Below are 21806 nucleotides of genomic sequence, written 5' to 3'. Positions count from 1 at the left end.
CTCCAAAACAAACAAATATATATATATATATATATATATATATATATATATATATATATATATGGGCTTCCCAGAAGAATGGAGACTGTTATAACTGCACAGGGGGAACAAACTCTGGAACAGATGTTCAACAAGCAAATATGATTGTGATTGTTAGGTGTCCACATACTTTTGGCCATATCGTGTATATCATAAGCTTGGGGACGATGAATTTCTACACCTATTAACTGCCTTCAGATAGTTCACAAAATACCCTCACCTTTAACTCTGATCAAAACGACCTTTTCTTCTTCTCGCTATACATGTGGTCTGGGGTTTTTTTGTTTGGGGGTTTTTTGTGCCACACCACAAAGGCCCTCTTGGAGCTCCCCTCCCCTACACCACTGGATCTACTTTGACCATGATAAATCAAGATTATCTGCATGCTTCAACTTACAAATCACGTGTACCATTTATTTTTCTAACGAATAAAATCCATATATTATATTTATATTTTTGTACATTTGTTACAAGATGGTCTAATTTTTTATTTAAAAAAAAAAAAAAAAGGTGGTAAGTGGAAACACCAAAAAAAAAATCACAGCATAAAATTCAGAAGCCATCACAGCAGGGCAAGTTAAAAAATACTGCTGAACAACTTAAATGTTTTCGTCTTCGTACCGTCTTGAACTCAAGTAATACTTTTTTTTTTATGCTGAATAATAATTCTCAACACTGATCATTACAAAGTACTCTATTTACAGAAATTTGGTCATCCTTTCTAACAGGGGTTACCAGAGTTTTCCATGAAATGTAAACAACCTTCTGTGCCTTCATTGTATTAAGGAGTAAATCCGCATTCCTGTTCTAGGCACAGCAGCCCGCTTTAGTCCTCTTGCATGTGCTGGGTGCTTCCAGGTCAACAGTGGAGCTCTCGCCCTCGTTCCGTTTCTTCAGGATTGAGGGCACCACCAAGTCAAACATTGTTTCAAACAACACATCCACGTTGTAACCAGTTTTGGCACTGGTCTCAAAGCACATGCTTTCAGCGGGCAGACAGGCCTTCTCATCCAGCCCTTTGTAATGTAGTACACGTCCATACAGAGCTATGGCATCCTCTCTGTTCACCTGTTTGCGCTGAAGAGAGGAGGAAGAAAGAGACAAGCGTGCAGGCTCAGCCTCTTCCTGTCCCTCTCCCTCTGGATTTGACGCCTGGGCATGCGAGTCAGTCAGGTCAGCTTTGTTGCCCACTATAGCAAAGATGCAGTCAGCATTGGCAGTGTCGGTTAGGGACAGGAAGCGGTCCTCCAGCTCTACATAGCTTTGCCAACTGGTCGTGTCATAGGTGAGGATGACCGCAGCCGCACCACGACAGTACATAGAGCCAAGACCATGGAACTGCTCCCGACCTAGAACACAATCCAGTCAGGGAAAAGAGACAGCAGATAGGAGAGGAATTAAATGATAAGTAAATAAATATATATTATATATATATATATATATATACACTTTTTTACACTTTAGCAAAATTTGGTAAAATGTTTAGAACAGTGGAAAGTGAAAAACAATGGCAGTCTGTTGTAGAAATATGCAGTGGTCCTCAGCCCTCAAGTCTCCCAACAATAGCTTCCAGTGAGTACACATCTGTGCTTGCTTGAGGACGTGACAGTGAGCTTTGTTCTTCACTCTCTACCACATTTTGCAAATACAGTCCCCTCCAAATGTATTGGAGCAGCAAAGTCAGTTCTTTTGTTTTTGCTATACAATGAAGACATTTGGGTTTGACATCAAAAAATTAATGAGACAATAGATCAGAATTTCAACTCTCGTTTCCTGTTATTTACATCTAAACATGTTAAACAACATCTGAACCCACTCATTTTTAAGTGATCAAAAATATTGGAACAGGTGACAGAGGTGTTTCTTGCTGCCCAGGTGTGTGCTGTTAGATTGGCTGTTTAAACAATTAATAGCTCTGAATATTGTCTGTAAAGACTGTATTTGTTGTTAAAAAGGATAAACCTGCATGAAGACCACAAAGCTGGCTATGGGAGAAAAGCAAGCCATTTTGAAGCTAAGAAAAGAGGGAAAATTGGTCAGAGTCATTGAACAAGTATAGGGCATAGCCAATACAACAATTTGTCCTTTTAAAAAAAAAAAAAAAAAAAAAAAACCACTGGTGTATTAACAACCAGACATGGGACAGGTCAGCCAAGGAAAACAACAGCAGTTGATGACAGAAGCATAGTGAGAGCTGTCAAAAAAAAACCCAAAACACAGTCAGTGACATCAACAACCACCACAGGGCAGAGGTGAAGGTTCCACAATCCACCTTTTGAAGAAGACTTTGCGAGCAGAAATATAGAGGTCATACCACAAGATGCAAACCAGTGTGAATCACAAAACACACTGCTAACACAACCAAAGATTTCAGCAAAGGGGGAAAGTGGAAGGTTTTAGACTGGCCGAGTCAGTCACCAGATTGGCTAATCAACCTTTGAGTCTCAAAAAGAAAATTATATGCAAAATATAATGTTATTATACATATAGTGTAAACCAAATAGTAAACATCCAATGGTAGTAAAGTCCATTATTAGGTTTAATCATTAGTGGCATTGAAAGTGGCACTGATCAATCAATATTAAAAAGTGAAGTGATGAGTCACTATCGATTACTGAAAGATACACCATAGACACTCAGCACTTGTTATCACACAAGCACGTGACGGGGATTGATGAACAAAAATCTGCCACACTTTGGGTCAGCCGTCTACAGCAAGGAAACTAATTCCACAGGAAGTGATCTAGCAGAAAGAAGTTTAAAGGGCTAAAGTCATCACTCAACAAAAGATATAAATCAGCTGACGTCAAAATCTTTCTACTTAAGAAGAAAAAAAACTCACTTAAAACCTTGAGAACAACAAATAAACATAACGCCTAAGTGTATGAGGGAAACAGAGGTAATCACCATAAGATCCTGTGACAATTTGTTCACATTCTCACTGGAACAGTCTACTATGCGTATTCTATAAAAGGAAACGAAGAGATCTCATGATGTCTCATAAAAGCCCATGTTGACTCAGACGCTTTAGTCGACTGTGTACATATGCACTGTTTCTGCACTACAGTCTGGGTTAATAATCATACTTCATAACATGGATCATATGACTTACCTTTCTCTGCTACTGCATGCTAGATAAACAAAAGGTCTGTTCAGTGATTGCCAAAATACACTGTAGACTCAATTCTGATGAAAGAACACATGCTAGAACCCATGGCGAAGACACAAACACATTTGCTTCCTAATTCTCAATGTTTTAGAGGCATATAAGATTATTTTATATTAGATATAAAATTTTATATGTTATATTATTTTCTTGTTCATAAGTAGGTATGCTACACTGCGAGATAATTTTAAAATCCTGTCAAGGAATAAACCAAAATGTTTGGTATGGAAAGCATGTTGTATGGTGCAAAAGACATCTCTAACTTTGCACACTAATTTTTGCAGCAGGTTGTTGGGGTTTTTTTTGCAGGTTGCTGTTGTTATTGTTATAATAATAATTATTATTAGGAATATCAGTCCCATAAGAACCGTTTAAGTTCTGGATGTCCTATTATTTTGTTACGCTGCCCTGATTTTATCAAACAAATATATTTATGCACTGACTCCTATGAAACTTATCTCAGACCACGGTAAACGAGTGACCCACAAGTGCCCTTAAGAAAATGAAAGGACTCTAGTAAAAACTTCATTACCAGTCAAATAATTAGTTGGTGCAAATGATTTGCTTGATGCAGTTGTAAATTTGCTAATATCCTGCAAATAGGTTATGATCATTCACTCATCTTTACTAAGCACTTGTGGTGGATCAGGAGCCTATCCTAGGAATACTGGGAGCGAGGCAGGGACATACACTGAAGGGGACTGTCCATGGCACTGGCACACACACAAACGCACACGATTTAGAGTTACCTACTGGCATGTTTTGAAAAAGCCAGAGGAAAGCCACACATGGGGACAGCATGCACAAAAACTTTTCTTCAGTAGCTACTGAGCTGAATATTAGCACTGCAAATGTTTGAATGAATGGATGGATGGATTAATTAATTACTTGATTGATTGCACAATAATATCAGCTACAACATTCAAGTGAAAATAAACATCATTAAACTACACGTTTGTAAAAGTAGGGTGTGTGTCTGAGGCATGGGCCTGGTCTCCTACCTGCAGTGTCCCAAATGGAGATATTGTAGGGTCCCCACTGCTTGAGAAAGAAAGCCCCTCCAACTGTGCTCACTGTGTCCTTGAATTTCCTCTCGGTGTACCTGTGGAGCAAAGATGTTTTCCCCACATTCATGTCACCCAGCAGGACAATTTTCACGTCAGGCTTTTTCAGCTTCTTCGTGGACTCGGCCATGGTCAGAAGTCCGCACACTCCGCTTGTTCACTTTCAACAACCAAACGCCATATTTACCCTTTTTGTTCACTCCTTCTTTAAACACAAATGACAGCACAAAACACACAAAAAAAAAAATTATAAAAACGAGTGTTTTCGTTTGTTTCTCACATATGCCATGGTTGACATTTCACTCCCCGAATATGTGAATAAATAGGTTTGCGGATAAATCTCAGAAGAACGGTTTCATAAGGGTTGTGTAAACTTGCAGCAGTAATATTTAGAAAAGTTGAAGCACAACTCTTAAAGCTGGAAACACCCCGTTGTGGGCGGGGCTACAAAGATGCCTGTCCAAACGCGTAAAAGGTTGATTGGACTACATCCTGTTACTTTAGTTCATTTAATTTATTATAAAAACAGTCAAATAAATAAATAACCATAACAGTTATCGTGTCTTAGTTTAATGACGTTTTAATCTCGACACTGTGCTGCATAGAAAAGACGTCAGTTTAACGGGATAGGTTTTCGACTTTGGACGGACGTCCAATCAGAATCCAGCCTCAGCGTTTTCCTGCCTTTTGATTGGATGTTGGACTGACGTAATACAGTACCGTGCAGGGCCAATCCAGCGCTTGTTCTTCACTTGAACACACGCCGAAGTGATCTCGATGCCGTTTAAACGTGTTGTCACCTGTTTTGCTGTATCGCTCCAAAGTTGGTCCATTGGTAAGACCAGAGTTGCTCAGTGGCGGTGTTGTTTTAAGAGTTGTTGCGAGGTCGGAATGCATGGACGCAAAGTTGCTCCTCCGCGTCATAACTGTAGCCTTCTGTTTCGCAGTAACTCTTCTGTATGAGAAAGGTAAATCCAGATCTAGTGGTCAAATCGCAGCCTAGCTTACCTTCACTGAGGTCTGTGATTAACCTATGGGGCTGTGTTAAACGTTGTCATGAATCACTCGTGACGAATTCAAGTCGAAACATATTCCTATTCAGACCCTTATTATGTTGTTGTGCTTAACGTGTGTACTACTACATGACGTGGTACGCAACGTCTCTGACGTATGTGTCGTGGCTACAGAGAGGAGGAGCTCGGATTAAGTTTTGATAATCCTCTCTGTAATGTAACGGTAACATGATTGAAATTAGCACCTTTTGGTTGCTTTTTATTTTTTTTGCTTAATGCGTGCAGATATTAAGATAGTTGAGACTCGGTTTTCTAACAACTGCCACCAGGAATGATGGCATGCACGAAGAAAAGTAAAAAGAGGCTAGCTAGATAAGTAGCTCGAATTTGGCTAAGGTCGGCTAGCTGAGTGCTTAGCTAGCTGACAGTAAACAAACGCAAATTGACTGACACGGTTGTTGCTTAACAAATCCGGTTTATTTACATTTTTATTACATTTTTTGCACCGCTCGATCATGTTAGTGAATCCCACCCGAGGATACCACTGGTCAGACGCGGAGACGAGAGCACTGTTGACTATTTGGGGAGAACACGACGTGCAAACGGCGCTGGACGGAAACTTCCGGAATAGTCACGTTTACCGCGACGTGGCTGGCCGTCTCGGGGACATGGGCTACGATCGGACCCCGGATCAGTGCCGGGTGCGGGTTAAGAGCCTGAAAAGGCAGTATTTCCAGGCGAAAAAGGCCTCGAAGAAAAACGGCCACTATGCCAAGATCTTCAGGTTCTACAAAGACATGGAGAGGATCCTGAGCAGCAGGTCGGCAGCAGGCTTGGATGCACATGATCTAGACGGCATGGGTGCTGAAGGAGACGAGACCATGGACGGCACTGAAGAAGATGGAGAGAGTGTGGACCAGCCACACGAGTCAGACGTGGACGGTGCAGGAGAATGCTCCAACATGGAGTACCCTGTGAAAATCGAGTATCCACCTTACCCCATCCCAGTGACTGTGGGCAGCTGCAGCAGTAAGTCCTTATCTTGTCACTTAGCAGCTCACAGTACATACAACATGCACAATGGCATATCCATTCACCATCTCCTCTCTTTGTTATCTCACGTGTACGTTGTTACAGGTGTACCAGATATTCCAGCAAAGCAGACTGAAGAACAGACCACCACCATGCCGTCCTCTGCAGGAAGCCGGCGGCACAAAAAGCGTTTTGCGAACCTGTCACTGGAGAAGCTAATGGAGAAGTTTCTGGAACAGAGTTTGGAGGCAGAAGAGAACTTCTATAGACTTGAGGAGCAGCGACTCCAAGCCGAAGATCTCCGTAGGGAGACGGAACACACGCGAGAGATGCACATGTTGCAGATGCTGGGCCAGATGTTTGCTGGTCTCGCCACATCCACGGGCACGTCGTCACCTGCTCCTCGGTCCACTCGTAACTCAAAGACCGGTTCTTCTGGAACTCAGGCACGTCCATTTGGTGGCAGCCATAGCCATCAAACCTGCCAGGTCGATTATGCCAGCCCGAGTCCGCCAGCTGCTCCAGGTCTGCGCAGGACCGACGCCATTCACTACTGACCCAATGTGTTCTGGTTTCAGTTAGAACTATTTGATTGCGTACAGCTCAGCTTACTGTATATTTTGCATTTTTGTTTTCTTTTTTTCTGGTTTGGGTGGCATTCGGAGCAGGAGAGAACTGCGTGTCCAGAATGTGCATATCCATTCACATTAGGAATTATTTATAGCATCAACCCAATCTAAAAAAAAAAAGTATCACTCGAACCTTGTATTAGTCAGATATCAAGGGGAATGGGGGTTTTTTGTTTTGTTTTTTTTTCTTCCTGTCTAGCATAGTGCTGATGAAATGGTATGATGGACTGAAGCAGTCATTCAACTGATCGTGGTGTTTTTTCTTTAGTTATCGAGCGGACATTTTCCTTGGGAGGGCTCGCACACAGAAGCATGGACATGCTGCCACTGGTTAAAAATACAATTCCTCCGCTGACATCTAAAAAGCACAAGGGTCAAGATGGTCGCGTTGGAGTCATTGGAGGATGTCAAGAGTAAGTGAGCGCTACGTTTTAATGGACGGCAAACATTAAATGTGCGCCGGCTTTTTCTTTTTTCTTCCTCCCGTCAGTAATTCTCTTCTGTTCCATTAGGTACACTGGAGCACCTTACTTTGCTGCCATTTCTGCACTGAAAATAGTATGTAGTGTAATGTGTAAGCAAAATATTTGCACAAAATAAATGGGAAAATGTAATATTAGCCTGTATGTGACACTGTCGTCATGTGTATTTTTGTTTGTTTGTTTTTCTTTGTTTTTTCCCTTCCCCCTTAGGGTGCAGATCTTTCCCACGTTTTCTGCACCAAAGATGCTGCCACTGTGATTAAATCTTATAGCCCCGAGCTCATAGTTCATCCTGTGCTGTGAGTGCATTCATCTCATCATCTAATCTGGTTATTACATCTACACTCACTAGTGATTTTAAAGTGCCTTCTCTCTCATGTTGAATCTTACAGAGACAGTCCCAATGCAGTGCAGGAAATAGAGAAATGGCTGCCGAGGCTCCATAGTTTGGTGGTGGGGCCAGGCTTGGGCAGGGAGGACAAGCTTCTTAATAATGCAAAGGTAAGAGAAATTGAGGGTTATGCAGGAAGTCAGTAGGCTTGCTTACTTCTTTACTTACTTTCATGTGAAAGTTGTTTATTGTGCATAATGATACTTTTAGGGCAGTGGTGGCTCAATGGGTTACTGATCAGAAGGTCGGGGGTTCAAACCCCAGCACTGCCAAGCTGCCACTGTTTGGCCCTTGAGCAAGGCCCTTAACCCTCTCTGCTCCAGGGGCGCTGTATCATGGCTGACCCTGCGCTCTGACCCCAGCTTCTTAACATGCTGAGCTATGCGGAGAAAAGAATTTCACTGTGCTGTAATGAATATGTGACCAATAAAGGCTTCTTCTTCTCTTCTTTGTAGGTGGTTATTGAAAAGTCAAAAGCAAGAGGAATTCCAATAGTCATTGATGCAGTAAGCAGGGTGATTTCTTTCTGTTTAATTGGAAGCATACAAAATGGGTATGACACAGAGGAAAGTATAATGTGTTGTATGTGTTTTCCTACCAGGATGGACTTTGGTTAGTTTCCAAAGACCCATCAGTCATCCAAGGTTATCAGAGAGGAATCTTAACGCCCAACTTCATGGAGTTCAGTCGTCTCTACGAGGCGATGGTGAGGGATGCGTTCAGAGTTTCTAGATAATCACCATGGTTGTTTTGGGGGTTTTTTCCCCCTAACTATTGTTCATTATTACTCTTAGTCATTTATGTAGGTTGATGTTATCATATAAAACTAAACGAGTTGCAGTTTATACAGGATTTTGTGGAGTATTTTTGTGATTGTTGCCGCCAAAAATGCTTGATTGATTTGTTTTTTTTTTTATTTCATTGCAATTTGAGGAATGTTTTGTGGTTGTTTTTTTGTTTGTTGTTTTGTTTTGTTTTTGCAGAAAACTGCTTGAATTGGCAAAATTGCAATCGCACGAAATCGTTTTGTCTTTCGCAGTGATGTTTGTTGGTAGACGAGAGCTTTTTAGCTGTACTCATGTTCGACGCACGTGAATCGAAGAGGGCTTTGGCTGAATGCACGTTGTGATGATGTCACGTGACACAGCTTGGCCCACATCCGCGCTGATTTTGAAAAATTGCAAGCTCCTCCGAATATTGTGGAGTTTCTTGATTTTTGCGTTCATTTCTGCTGTCGCAAAATCCCAAAATCCTGGAGGGACTGAACAGTGAAATGACATGCTAAAACATTATATGAAATATGGACCGAGTTTCACATTTTTTGATTACAGCACCATCAGCCCTTGGACAGCACTGACCTCAGGGTAACTGCCCAGCAGCTGAGCATCGCACTGGGTAATGTGACTCTCGTTTTGAAAGGGGAGGAGGACATCATCACTGACGGCAACCAGGGTCAGTCGGGTTAAAACCAGCCATTTCCCCTTGTGTGTGCGCTGTCTTTAAAAACACGGTCGCTTATTTTTGTCGCCTTGGCCTCCCATTGTCTCCAGTGTTAACATGCAGTCAGGAGGGAAGTGGGCGTCGCTGTGGAGGACAGGGAGATCTGCTGTCTGGCTCTCTAGGAGTCTTCTCCCATTGGGCTGTCAGTTCATCACTAAATGCAACTGAAGGGTAAGCTTACCAGTTAATCATCTTCTGGTTCTATCTCCTACACACACACGCACACAAATAGTAGTGATTTTATGCAAGTGTTTGTTTCTCCAGTATGAATCCTACACTGGTGGCTGCTTACGGTGCTGCCTCACTGACCAGGCAGTGTAACAATCAAGCCTTTCACAAGTACGGCCGTGCCACCACCACCTCTGACATGATCCCGGAGATCTGTGTCGCCTTCAAGAAGCTGTTTGAAACCTGAACTACTTCATCTGTACTCTGAGCATTCGGCTTCCTTGCAGCCCTGTGCAGCCACGTCTGATTTCTCTCCCTTAAGAATGAAGGGATGCACAGTTAAAAACGGACACCTGTACACACTGTTTCCTCGTATGGATTGTTTTGCATATACACTTTTTTTTTTTTAGTTTTTTTTTAGTCTCCACCACTGTCCACACCTGCCTGCTTTATATTTCTCATCACTCTCTTCCTCAAAACAAACACCTGAGACTGAGCTAGTAGAGTCCAGTCTGAGTACACGGCTTTGTGGTGTGCTGCTTAGAAACAAACTTTTCAGAAAGTATATAGGTTTAACTGAGCCCCCGGCGACGCAGTCAGTTTTTCATTGAACATGATTCAGTAAAATTTACCTCGAACGTTTCTAGTTATTCAACCTCATTTACTGCAAATATGGGTGTTATTGCAAGACTGAAAGTTGATGGTGTACTTAAACGACCGAGTCATTCACGATTATCATCTATCTGACTAAACGTAACTCTACCACAGTGCTGCTGAATTCTCAAATCTTATTTCTGAGATGGTTTCGATTTACTTTTTAACAGAGGCTCTTAGTCATTCAACTCCTGCATTTATATTAACACGCTTATTATAATACGGTATCTTTTCTAGAGCAACTTGCACAGGATGTTGTGCTGCGCACAAACGGATTTTAAAAAGGTGTGAAATTGTTGATATGGCGAAGTTTTCTGTGAGGAAATGCTAATTTAGCTTCTGTTTTTTTTTTTTTTTTGGAAGGAGTCTCCACTGTCGGTGCTTTGTAACAGTCAGAGGTAAAGCTGTTCCTTAAAGTTTTCAGACACAGGCAAGGCTTCACCTCGTAGGATGTGTCAGGTTCTCTAAAACATGACAAGCTGCATATTTTTGTCTTCATTTCAGCTGAAAGAGAAAGTATGACGTGTCCTCCTTTTATAAATAACAGAATCGTTAGTGTCGGCAAGTTGCTGTGGTATAAGTCGAATAAAACACGTTGGGTCTTGCTGTTTTAAGAAAATAATCAGTCGCTGAGTTTTCTATGCCTCTGTCATTTTTATTCCTTATTTAGTATTCAAACCAGCTCCTCTATTCAAATGTCTGTTTTTACAGGCACGATGTCGTGGGATTCTTAATCCTGTGGCAATCCTTTCTTTCCACCAGACATTTCTTTCTAAACAAAGAAATGTTCAAATAAGCTATCAAACAAGATGGTTGCTTTTGTATAAATCACACAACTTTGTTTATAACAAACCCCATTCACAGCATTTTCACTGGTGACATGTCCAGTATCATTCAAATATTATGGTGTTCTGTGCTAAATATTTTAATAGATATTTAATATAGAAATCATAAAGTTTTAGTACCAGCACATGCCGTGCTACAGCCCTTATTGTGGGTCTAGAAGTATATCACGGCTCTGACTGATAAACCAGATACCACACTTTTTTATTATTATTATTATTTAGAAGTGTATTTCCCCCCCCCCCCCCCCCCCCCCCCCGGCTTAATTGTTTACCCCATGTCATGATTTGAATGTGAAGTGTTTAAAAGTAAATCCTGAAGCAAACATTCTTACATTTGGTTCTCCCTGTACAGAAATGACATGGTTCCTTTAATTCCTCCCTTTCCCATCGTAACACATCCATGCAGATCCTAATATCAATTGTTAATAGCCTTAAACATTACAGTAAATGGCAATTTGTGCACACGTTTCAGATGAATGAACATCGCCACAACAGCAGCGGTAATATGGTGTTTCATTACAAGAATGATTTCAGCTATATAAAACATGTACAACCCAATTCCAAAAAAAGTTGGAATGCTGTGTAAAATGTCAATTAAAAACAGAATGCAGTGATTTGCAAATCTCGTAAACCCTTATATTATTCACAGTAGAACATAGAAAACATTTCAGGTGTTTAAACTGGGGAAATGTACCATTTTATGAAACAAATTAGGTAATTTTGAATTTGATGGCCACAATGCGTCTCAAAAAAGTTGGGACGGTGACAACAAAAGGCTGGTGGAGGTTGATTAGCAACAGGTCAGTAACATGATTGGGTATAAAAAGAGTATCTTGGAGACGCAACAACCTCCAGCTGTTTCTTTTGCAAATCATTGCATTCTGTTTTTATTTATATTTCACACAGCGTCCCAACTTTTTTGGAATTGGGGTTCATTCAGACTATGTTAATCATTCATCAAATGCACTTCTTTTGAAGCATATAAAATATAATAATTTTCCATGAGCTCCCCAATGGCTTATGCCATTTAGTCTTCAGATTTAATCGATAACATCCCAACTATCACAAAGCAGGGGTAATGTATGATGGTTGTTTTTAGCAGTTGGATTTTCTTGGCAGAAGTTCTTTCTAATAAAGTCTCTGAACTCATCATTTGTGTGTTTATCTTTTTTTTTTGTTTGTTTCTTTTTACGTGTGTTCAAATGTCCCATGTGTTTAGGGAAAAGTATAGTATCTAAATGTACACCTCCAAGAGCCACCAACAGTTCATTGTAGCAGTAATAAAGCGCTGCTGCACCTGATACACCACTATTCGCTGTTCCTGCTGTACAGAGGGAGCGTTTTGCTGCCTCACTCCTAATGTTACCAGGCTCTAGACTGCGACCCTGACCAGGATGAAGTGACTATTGAAGATGAATGAATGTGCTGTGCTGAGAATGACCAAGCACCACATTTCTGGCCCCTTTACAGAGTAGGGCTGATATTTTGTACAGATCAACTGATGGGCTGCAGTCAGCAATTGCACGAGTGACCTATACTGAGGTAAACTTGATTAAAGTAGTAGATGTGCCGAATAACCTAGCAACTCGGAAAATTTGCAAGGTAAATTGCTTACTAAATGTTACACTGCCAGTGAGAAAAAAAAAAAACTGATTACAATCCAAAACCCACATATAACTTAGTGTATATGCGAGTTTGTCTTTCTTTGGGGGGACTTTTACTCTGACAAATGCGACTTCCGCTGGGGTCCTTTGGAAATCCCTTATGAGTTGCTGTATTTCTTCAGCCAAATTCCGGTGGCTAACGTGAGTTAGTTCTGCCGTAGATGCTATCGAAAAAGACGTGGACGTTTGGAAATTGGTCATTTAGTTAACATATGATAGAAAACGTCATTAGAATGAATGGGGCAGCATACTCAAACTTTGACAATCAAGAACATGTCCTCAAATTAGGCGAAACTTTCGAGAAACAACCAAAAAGTGCTTTCCATACGGTACGATGTAAGTGGCATCTTCTTATATATACATAACCTTAACCGATAAACTAAAAACAGCTTTTTTAAATTTACTATTAAGTCCAGAAAGTTGGCACCTAATGCTACTTTTCACGGAACAAGAAATACAGGCAATTTATAAGTCAGCTATTAATGGTGAACTACCTGCTGAGTACTGAGTTTATTTAGCACTTAGCAGTATTTAAATCCAAACGTCTACATTTTAACATCCTGTGTTTTCAGTGTAACGCTTCGTCTTCGTGTTTATATTTAATTAAATATGTATATATAATATATGAAAAAGCTGAGACAGACGGAAAGCACAGCTTGATGTGAACTGTAGGCTCCGCCCTCTGTGGTGTAACCCCCTGTTGCCAACTGTTTTCAGAGGAAAGTAGATAACGCATGCTCGAGAAGTCGCGAGTCACCAGATGACGTCATGGCCTAACGTGCATATTCAGTTGGACAGCGGTGATTATTTGCATATTCGCGCGGTTCATTAAGAAGGAAAATTTTCTTCCGGCTTTGGTTGTGGCATGACAAACTATTTATAACTGAGAACAAGAAATAAGCAGTGTGAGTAAGTAGTTGGAACATAGACACAAAGGAAACAGATGGAATAACTCGCTTTATTATTTGTAAATGTAACTAAGAAGAGCGCTTAAAATGAAGGTGATCAGGGATTGGTCGTTGGAAACACAGAAGGTGATCAGGGATTGGTTGTTGGAAACACGGAAGGGGATCAGGGATTGGTTGGTCTGGGACGAACGATCTGGATTTGGACGATCAGGAATCGGTGATAGATTCCATCTATCGTGATGGCTATTGCAGTGAAGGATTTAAGTTAGATGTCTGTTGGGAAATGTGGTTTCTGCAGCTTTAAGATCGAGGGGAAAAAAAATAAGTCGAGTCAAGTAAGCTTTATTTCTGTATCACATTTAAATGACAACGAGTGTCAACCAAAGTGCTGCATGGTAAAAATCTAATCAGTATAAGATTAAGACAAAATGAAATAAAAACATCACAATTAAGAGGTCAAATAGATTACATAAGACAACAGGGAGATCATCAGCAACAAGACAAAATTGTGTTGAATTTTATGATTGTAGTCCTATATGTACCGTAATAGCCTGTGCGGTCTGACTTCAGAGCTGAGCAACAAACCAATTTTGTCTGATGCATCTTGACTTCCCTTGTCGGTGCTTTCCAAACAGATAAAGCCGGGAATGTATTCAATAACAAAACATGAACAGGGGCTCAAATTAAGAAAATGAATCAATATGTTATCAGGATACTTTACTAGCTAATAACTTTAGATTTATTTCCAGTCCTAACTTAAGGTTTGCAAGCATTCTTGACTTTGTTAACAAATAATTAGGAGTCATCAAAAAAAATGGACTAAATGCTAATGCTTGCAACTGACTTGTGACAAGTTATTTATTTGATTTATTTACTTATTTTTTCTGTAATGATGTAACGTGTACAGAACACATTTAGGGTATGTCTCTTACCATCACTGCACACCCTGCTCAAACACTGGTTAGCCTACACGCATTCAAAGCCACAGGCAATACTATCATCGATTGCCAGTAGTTAGGGCGGCTGTGTTAGAGCGGGTTGTCCAATAATCGTAGGGTTGGCTAAAGTTCCTGGTCCACATGTCTCCACATGCCGAAGTGTCCTTGGGCAAGACACTGAACCCCAAGTTGCTCCCTACCATTGGTGTGTGAGTGTGTGTGTGTGTGTGTGTGTGTGTGTGTGTGTGAGAATGAGAAACAATGTAAAGCACTTTGTAGAACCGCTACGGTTAAAAAAGCGCTATATAAGTGCAGACCATTTACATGGTATATTGTACATGATCTCGCAAGCCTAGTGATAGTTTGTTGGAAATGTAGGCTTGCGCAAGCACAGATAAGCCAGGCTCAACACTGCTGGCAAGTCGACCTAGTTTGCTCTCTCCATAGCAGCTGTGTTGTGAGCTGCAAAAAAGAAAAAACTGTGGTAGGCTCTTTTTTAATTAAAAAAATAGTCACTAATGTCAAAAAAAAATCCACGAAATTTCTTCATCAGCAGAGTACGTGCATACTGTATGCGCACCGCCCGATTTTCCTAACCAGATCTCACATGCATATTTAATTCTATTGCACCATTTAGTTGTTCCATAAGGTGGCAGCAGTGACCCAGGGCCGTTGATTCTCAAGGTAGTTGAAGAAAAAACGGAAGAGATGAAAACGAGTGCAGGTTACAAAGTATTCGCATTTGTATAATTCTAGCCTTAAAGAATATAAGGATTTGTATATGGGTGCTAATCGTGGTAAGAGATTGCCCAAGCGTTGTTCTTCGTGGTGTTGTGATTCTTCTTCGTTGTCACCCTTCACACCAAAAGACCTGCTTTACTGCTCTGTACTGACTCCTGTAGGCCAGAAGGAGTGGTGCAAGTTGTCGTAATGCGTATGCGTCAACCGCCTGTGTACGCATACATGTCAAACGGAGTATACTTTGAAAGGCTAGGCGTACACTCAAAAAAAAAATAAAACAAAGTATACCAGAGGCTTAAGTTGCCAACACTTGGAATAGCCCTGACATTCTGTCTCTGACATGTGACTTAAATATCTTTTCATTTTTCGGTTTTCATTTGTACCTACAGATGACTTCAAACCAGCATCCATAGACACAACATGTGAGGGGGATCTGGAAGTTGGAAAGGGAGAACAAGTCACTATAACATTGCCTAACTTGGAGGTAGGACAAATAAAAACAGCATCCTGTGTAAGCGCATCATACTAATCAGATTTACCAGGCTTCACTTCACGACAAACAGAAAAATACTAATAAACCCATTATTCTTCCTCATTCCCATCCCAACCCACAGGGATCCACTGCTCCAGTTACAGTGTTTAAAGGGTCCAAAAGGCCTTATATGAAGGAGTGCATTCTTATTGTAAACCATGACACAGGAGAATATCGTCTGGAGAAGCTTAGTAGCAATATATCGGTCAAAAAGACAAGGTGCGTATTTCTCACAGCAATGCTCGGTTCTACTCTAATGAAGTGTTCTCTCCCTCAGTAATGTTTTCTATGTTTGTGTCTCTCTGTTTGAACACAGAGCGGAGGGCAGCAGTAAGATCCAGTCACGTCTGGAGCAGCAGACCACTAGGCTCAGTCAGCAAATGAAGAGTGGCAATGGAGGGAAAGCCCCAAACAATTCCAAGAGCTCCCCTGCTAAAGAAAAAATGTCTCCTGCTTCCCCCATGGATGACATTGAGAGAGGTAACCTGTATCAAATTTATATCATGTAGTAGTAGGGGTTGTCAACTGTTCCAGATTCAGACCCTGCAAAGTATTTCAGCAGAATGAACCGAGTACTAGAAACAATAAACTAGCTGCAGTTCATGAATCTGAAGCAGATCATCTTTTGAGACTTCTCCAGTTATGTTTTTTTGTGCAGGTTATTCGGGGCTAAAGTCATTATGTCAGTAATGAAAGGAGTTTTCATAGACTTTTCATTTTGTTTACCCTCTCTCGTCTGATTACTTTTTTTTTTTTTTTAGACTTTTATTAGACTGTTTTATTAGACTGTACTGGTCCTAACCCCGTGAGAAACCTTTTTTATTCAGTCAACACTCTGGAACAAATTTTGAATAAAGGCAAACCTAACGTGGTTTTAGAGTTTTTAGGAAAGAGATTTTAAAAACCTTATATAGAGTTCCTTACATATATCTCGGCATGGAAATCACCATAGAAACTGGCATGGCATTAAAAAACAAACGAACAAACTCTCATCTGATTAGTAAACTGACACACCATGGCTTACTTTGAAAAGTTGATGGGGGGGGGGGGGAAGACCTGTTTAAAGACAGTTTATTTCCCCCCGTGTCAAATGCAAAACATTTATCTAGGGCTGGGCGATGTGACAAAAATATCATATCACATCAAGATACTCAAGGACATTTCTACGATATATACAGTGCGTATCACAATATAGCTAACGAACAGCAGTAAAATAAACAAACAAAAAAAGACGTTAAACTGAGTTTGACTATACTTTTCTTTAAAGTAAAAAAAAAAAACATTTGCGTCAAATCAACAGCATCCGTTCAGTACCGTTTTATTTGTAATTATCAAAAATGTGAAAAATACATCAACATACCAACGCCCTCATCATTTATCGCAATATCTATATTATATCGATATATTGCCCAGCCCTACATGTATCTCATCTGTTCAGAGATTATGGCACATGTCAAAAGTGGTAATGTGAGGCTTTTCTGCAAAACAATACATAACCACTTTGAATTGTCTTGTATAGCCATTGTTTTGTTGCCATTCAGTTATACGCAATTTTAGGTAACTGGGCGGCTGTGGCTCAGGTGGTAGAGCGGGTTGTCAACTAATCGTGGGGTGGTGGTTTGATTACCGGCCCACGTGACTCCACATGCCGAATTGTCCTTGGGCAAGACACTGAACCCCAAGTTGCTCCTAATGGCAAGTTAACGCCTTGCATGGCAGCTCTGCTACCATTGGTGTGTGAGTGTGAATGGGTGAATGAGACACAGTGTAAAGCGCTTTGTAGAACCGCTAAGGTTAAAAAAGCGCTATATAAGTGCAAACCATTTACCTTCACAAATTTTAGTTGAATAGCTGTGAGATATATAATCATCTCTTTAGCAACGAATATTCTGCTGTATCTTAAAAAAACTACTGGCTAGTGTTTGGATTCCATCTCAAGCTTGTGTAATTTGTTCGGATATATCTGCACGTACTTTCTAGAATTGATGGCTGAGGCACGAGTGATGGATCAGATGAGCAGCGGCGAAAGCTCCTCGGACTCTCGAAGCTCCTCCTCATCTAGCAGTGAGGACAGCTCGAGCAGCAGCGATTCTGAAGACGAAACTCAGCCTTCGTCATGCAGATCTCACACAGTGCCTGTGTCCACCCACAGCATGCCCATCCTCACCTCGCAGGAGCGCTCGGAGGAGGGTGGTGGACACCTCATGAACACACTCAGTGAGTATATCTAGTTTGTTTATCTACATTATAACCAAATGTTTGTGGACACCTGACTATCACACTCGTGTGTGTGTGTGTGTGTGTGTGTGTGTGTGTGTATATATGTGCTTTTACAGCCTTGCTGTTATAGTAACGTTCTTTGATTGTGGCGTAGCGTATTTGCGTTTAGTTGTGCATTTTGAAACCGTTTCATTTTAGTGGGATGCATTGTATCAAGTGGTTTGATGCAGTTTCAAAATTTCACTCAGTCCAATTAAGTAGTTTAATAACCAATAACAATCAGTCCTGCCAAAAGCCAATAAGACCAGCCCCAAACTGAAAGCTCCTCAAGTTCCTCATGAAGACCACTGCTTTGTGATTTGATAGTTTGTAAATATTGTGAAATTTTAACCAAACTGTCCTACAATTTGTAAAATTACAGTTCTAAAAGTTCTTACAGATACTGTCAACCTTATGCATTTATACAATAATGTACTGAGCTCGTGTTAAGAATTGGCTCAATAAGTGCATGTATGAGCGGAGACCTCACATGGCCACTAGTGCATGCCAAGACATTTAGTGTGTCTGTGATCTGTGAGATCGCTTTAGAATCTGGGTAGAAATGCATCATTTTATTTTAATGTGTATTTGAATGCATTTGGATATTGATATTGGACATTTCTATAGTATATGCCCAAACCCCAGGATACGGATCAAAGTAGCCACATTTTGAAAGAAAAGTGCAGACCTGTAGGTAACACTGACACACACACACACACACACACACACACACACACACACACACACACACAGGGTCAAGTTCAAATGTTCTCTACTTTGACATGGTGCTCTACAGAGATTTTTCAGAAAATCAGTAGGTGTGTGTATACACGCTCACCAAATACTTTGAGAAACATCTGTACACTTGCTCATTCATGCATAACAATGGGAGGAACAAAAGTGATCTGGCCTGGTTTCAGAAATTGATTGCAGACACTGCTGATCTCCTGGGATTTTCATATAGGCAGTCTCGAGAGTTTACACAGAACTTACACAGTGTGAGGAAGGAAAAAAACCGTCCAGTGAGCAGCAGTTCTGCAGGTAGAATAACCTCGTCAATGAGAGAGGTCAGAGGAGAATGGCAAGACTTGTTCAAGCTGAGAGGAAGGTTATGGTAACTCAGGTAACCACTCTTGAAAGCACATGTGAAACCTTGAGGTGGATGGACCACAACAGCAAAGAATCATGCCGGGTTACTATGAGCACAGGCTCACCTAAACTGAAGAGGTGAAGATTGGAAAAAGACCAGGGTGATGTTTTATCTTACTCATGTTTTAATGTTCAATCTTTAGCTTAAAATCTTCCATGATTCCAGCCATTAAAAACTGAGAGTGAACATGATTCAGAAAATGACCTAGATGAAGAAAAATGTCTGCTCTTTTTGTTTAATTGACTTTTGTATCACAATAAAAGAAAACCTCTTTGTACCTTAGACGTGTTGTGAAAACCAAATGGTAAAAAAAAAAAGAAACAATTAAATCCATTCAGTTCCAGGCTGTAAACGTACAAAATGTGGAAACATTCAAAAGGGAGGGGGGATTTTTGTGCAAGCCAACGTGGGTGTGTAAAATATTACTTTACATATAACGCAGATATAGCTATTTGTCTGGATACTGACTGAATTTTTATATTTTGCTGCAGAAAACGATCTTCAGCTGAGTGAATCTGGCAGTGAGAGTGATGATGACTGAGAGGACTTAAGGTACACTCCTTGTCATGGAACTGAGAGCTGGGGAGCTGAGGTTATCAGGACCTGCCCGGTCACTTACACTGTGATATGGGGATTTTTAATCATCTATCAACCTTTAATTATTAAGCATTTTCTTTCTTCAGAGCAGCAGTGTTCTGTCACCCCCCCGACATACTGTGTGGTTGACCGTTTAAAAGCTGTGAAAAATTTCCATGAATTTAATTATTTATTTTCTTAAATGAAACTGTGTAGAACCTGTTTCTAAAGGTTCTGGGGTTCTTTCCCCCCCCCCCCCCGAAACAGTTACTTCCACTCACAATGAGTATGGGTGCCAAAGGTGCAAGAGAATATCACTTCGTCTTATATAATGCCAGAGCAGCATATAATTTTGAGGTCATTCATTGTACATTACAGTCTGTAATAATTGCAATCTCATATTCAGCAGTTTTTGCTTATAGCCTGCAATACTTGAACGTGTCTATCATAATCAGTTATTCTAAGAAGGTTGCTCAAAGCAGTTTTAGTGCTGTAACTTGTAGATTGAAGGTGCTTTTGATCAGAAAAGTAAGCCAGGCTGCTTATTATATAATTAAAGTGTAAAATGAATGTTTTCTGCTATTCACTACACTCATCTGTGCCTTGCTTTGGTTTCTTATGTGATGAAGCAACATTGAGAGGTCAAAGATGCCTGTAGTCAAATCTGCACAAATAGGATAAGACAAATACTTCTACAAATAGTGCTTGAACATTAAAGGTGTGTAGAACAATAAAATAGTCTTCTGCTTTTATTTGGATCTTGTCTATTTATTTTAGGTATTTTAAATAATTGACAAAGTGACTTGATACCAGGGGAGGATTTAGTGATTTGGGGGTCCTAGGAAAAATGTAGGAATGGGACTCTCATTTCAGTGTTTTAACATCGATATTTAAATAACCTACGTTATTCAGAATTAGTAGCAATAATCAGGGGTGAACTGGGACCAAAAAGTGGCCCTGGACTTTCTGGCTCTGAGCGGATCAGCACACCGACTCATTGATGCTTAGAGCAACTTTTAACACCAGTTACTAGCATAAAAACACAACACAATACAGAAACATACATGCTATTTAAAACATTTTTATTTGAAGTAGCACTGAACAAATATCAAGTCATATTTGTAAACTAGGCAAACAGAAGAACAGTGTTACAAAGAATATAAAACAATAAAGACGGATGTTAGCTAGTCGGGGGCAACATCTGGGTGCGGTGTAGGAGAGCTGCACCACTCAGCTGTACAACTCCTGAATCAGGACTGAAATCTTATATTTTAACACTAACATCAATCCACAGCTAATCATTTTACACCCAAAAAAATAGACCACTACTACTATGACTACTGCTATAATAATAATCATAATGAATTATTTTCTAATATGAAAGTAATTTTGATATTAGGCTTATATTAATGAATAAGTCTTTCACTACAACCACTAACCAAGAGCAAACAATGTCACTGTATGGTACAGTAGGACATCAGCATATTAAAACATTATTTCTAAATTGTGGTGGTAATTATTTGAAGTAGCACTGAACATGAATCCACATCTGAATGGCACACTCATCATGTGACATTAACTCACATAAGATCATGGCTGCAGAGTTCAGGGTTTCATTTGGACAGACAGACCGAGAGAGCGCGAGAGAGAATGAACCCTGCTGCCTGTCCCAGCCGCCTTTGTCTGTGATGCTACCATAATCTGTAAAGTTAGAGCAGTCAGCACTTGCAGAACTGCAAACTTGCCTTCATGCCAAAGGCAAATCTGTACACTAAAAACACTTCACAGGCTTTGATAAACTTTTTGCTTTCTAGGCCATAAGGTGAACTAGGAAAAAGTGGCTAGAAAGTGATTTTCATTCCCACGCCTGGGCACTACTTTTAAAATTCATTTTTGCATAAACACCGCTCTGATGGACTTAACAGAAAAGTTCTCCACAAAATATCCTGCAGATTTTTGTCACGATCCATAAATGTATACAATTATGAATTTTTAAAAAACTAAAATCTTATGCTGCTAGTTTTGCTTGTAACTTTTTTTATTATGATTTTAGCA

At 40.3% G+C, this 21806-nt stretch overlaps 3 protein-coding genes across 5 annotated transcripts; 2 read left to right on the top strand and 1 right to left on the bottom strand.

The window, feature by feature from the left end:
- Positions 1-47: 47 nt before the first annotated feature.
- On the bottom strand, positions 48-5049 carry rab20 (RAB20, member RAS oncogene family). Its single transcript, XM_053626585.1, has 2 exons — positions 4207-5049; positions 48-1388 (listed from the first exon to the last, which is right to left on the bottom strand). The coding sequence occupies exons 1-2, from the start codon at positions 4397-4399 to the stop codon at positions 847-849; spliced, it is 735 nt and encodes a 244-aa protein (XP_053482560.1). The 5' UTR covers positions 4400-5049; the 3' UTR covers positions 48-846.
- On the top strand, positions 5044-11217 carry naxd (NAD(P)HX dehydratase). Of its 3 annotated transcripts, XM_053626573.1 has the most exons (11): positions 5421-6311; positions 6420-6839; positions 7212-7356; positions 7456-7501; positions 7636-7724; positions 7818-7926; positions 8272-8322; positions 8418-8522; positions 9148-9268; positions 9367-9487; positions 9581-11217. In XM_053626573.1, the coding sequence occupies exons 1-11, from the start codon at positions 5798-5800 to the stop codon at positions 9729-9731; spliced, it is 1872 nt and encodes a 623-aa protein (XP_053482548.1). In that variant the 5' UTR covers positions 5421-5797; the 3' UTR covers positions 9732-11217. The 3 variants fall into 3 exon arrangements, with proteins under 3 accessions (XP_053482549.1, XP_053482550.1, XP_053482548.1); XM_053626574.1 differs by lacking the exons at positions 5421-6311; positions 6420-6839 and adding an exon at positions 5044-5237; XM_053626575.1 differs by lacking the exons at positions 5421-6311; positions 6420-6839 and adding an exon at positions 5047-5104.
- Positions 11218-12710: 1493 nt separating this feature from the next.
- Positions 12711-21205, top strand: eaf2 (ELL associated factor 2). Its single transcript, XM_053626584.1, has 6 exons — positions 12711-12983; positions 15624-15718; positions 15849-15985; positions 16083-16246; positions 17747-17983; positions 19667-21205. Exons 1-6 carry the CDS (start codon positions 12860-12862, stop codon positions 19714-19716), a joined length of 807 nt encoding a protein of 268 aa, XP_053482559.1. The 5' UTR covers positions 12711-12859; the 3' UTR covers positions 19717-21205.
- Positions 21206-21806: the final 601 nt, after the last annotated feature.

The sequence above is a fragment of the Ictalurus furcatus genome, chromosome 6, assembly GCF_023375685.1.
Source record: "Ictalurus furcatus strain D&B chromosome 6, Billie_1.0, whole genome shotgun sequence".
Taxonomy (NCBI): Eukaryota; Metazoa; Chordata; class Actinopteri; order Siluriformes; family Ictaluridae; genus Ictalurus; species Ictalurus furcatus.
This window is presented reverse-complemented; position numbering and strand designations above follow the sequence as displayed.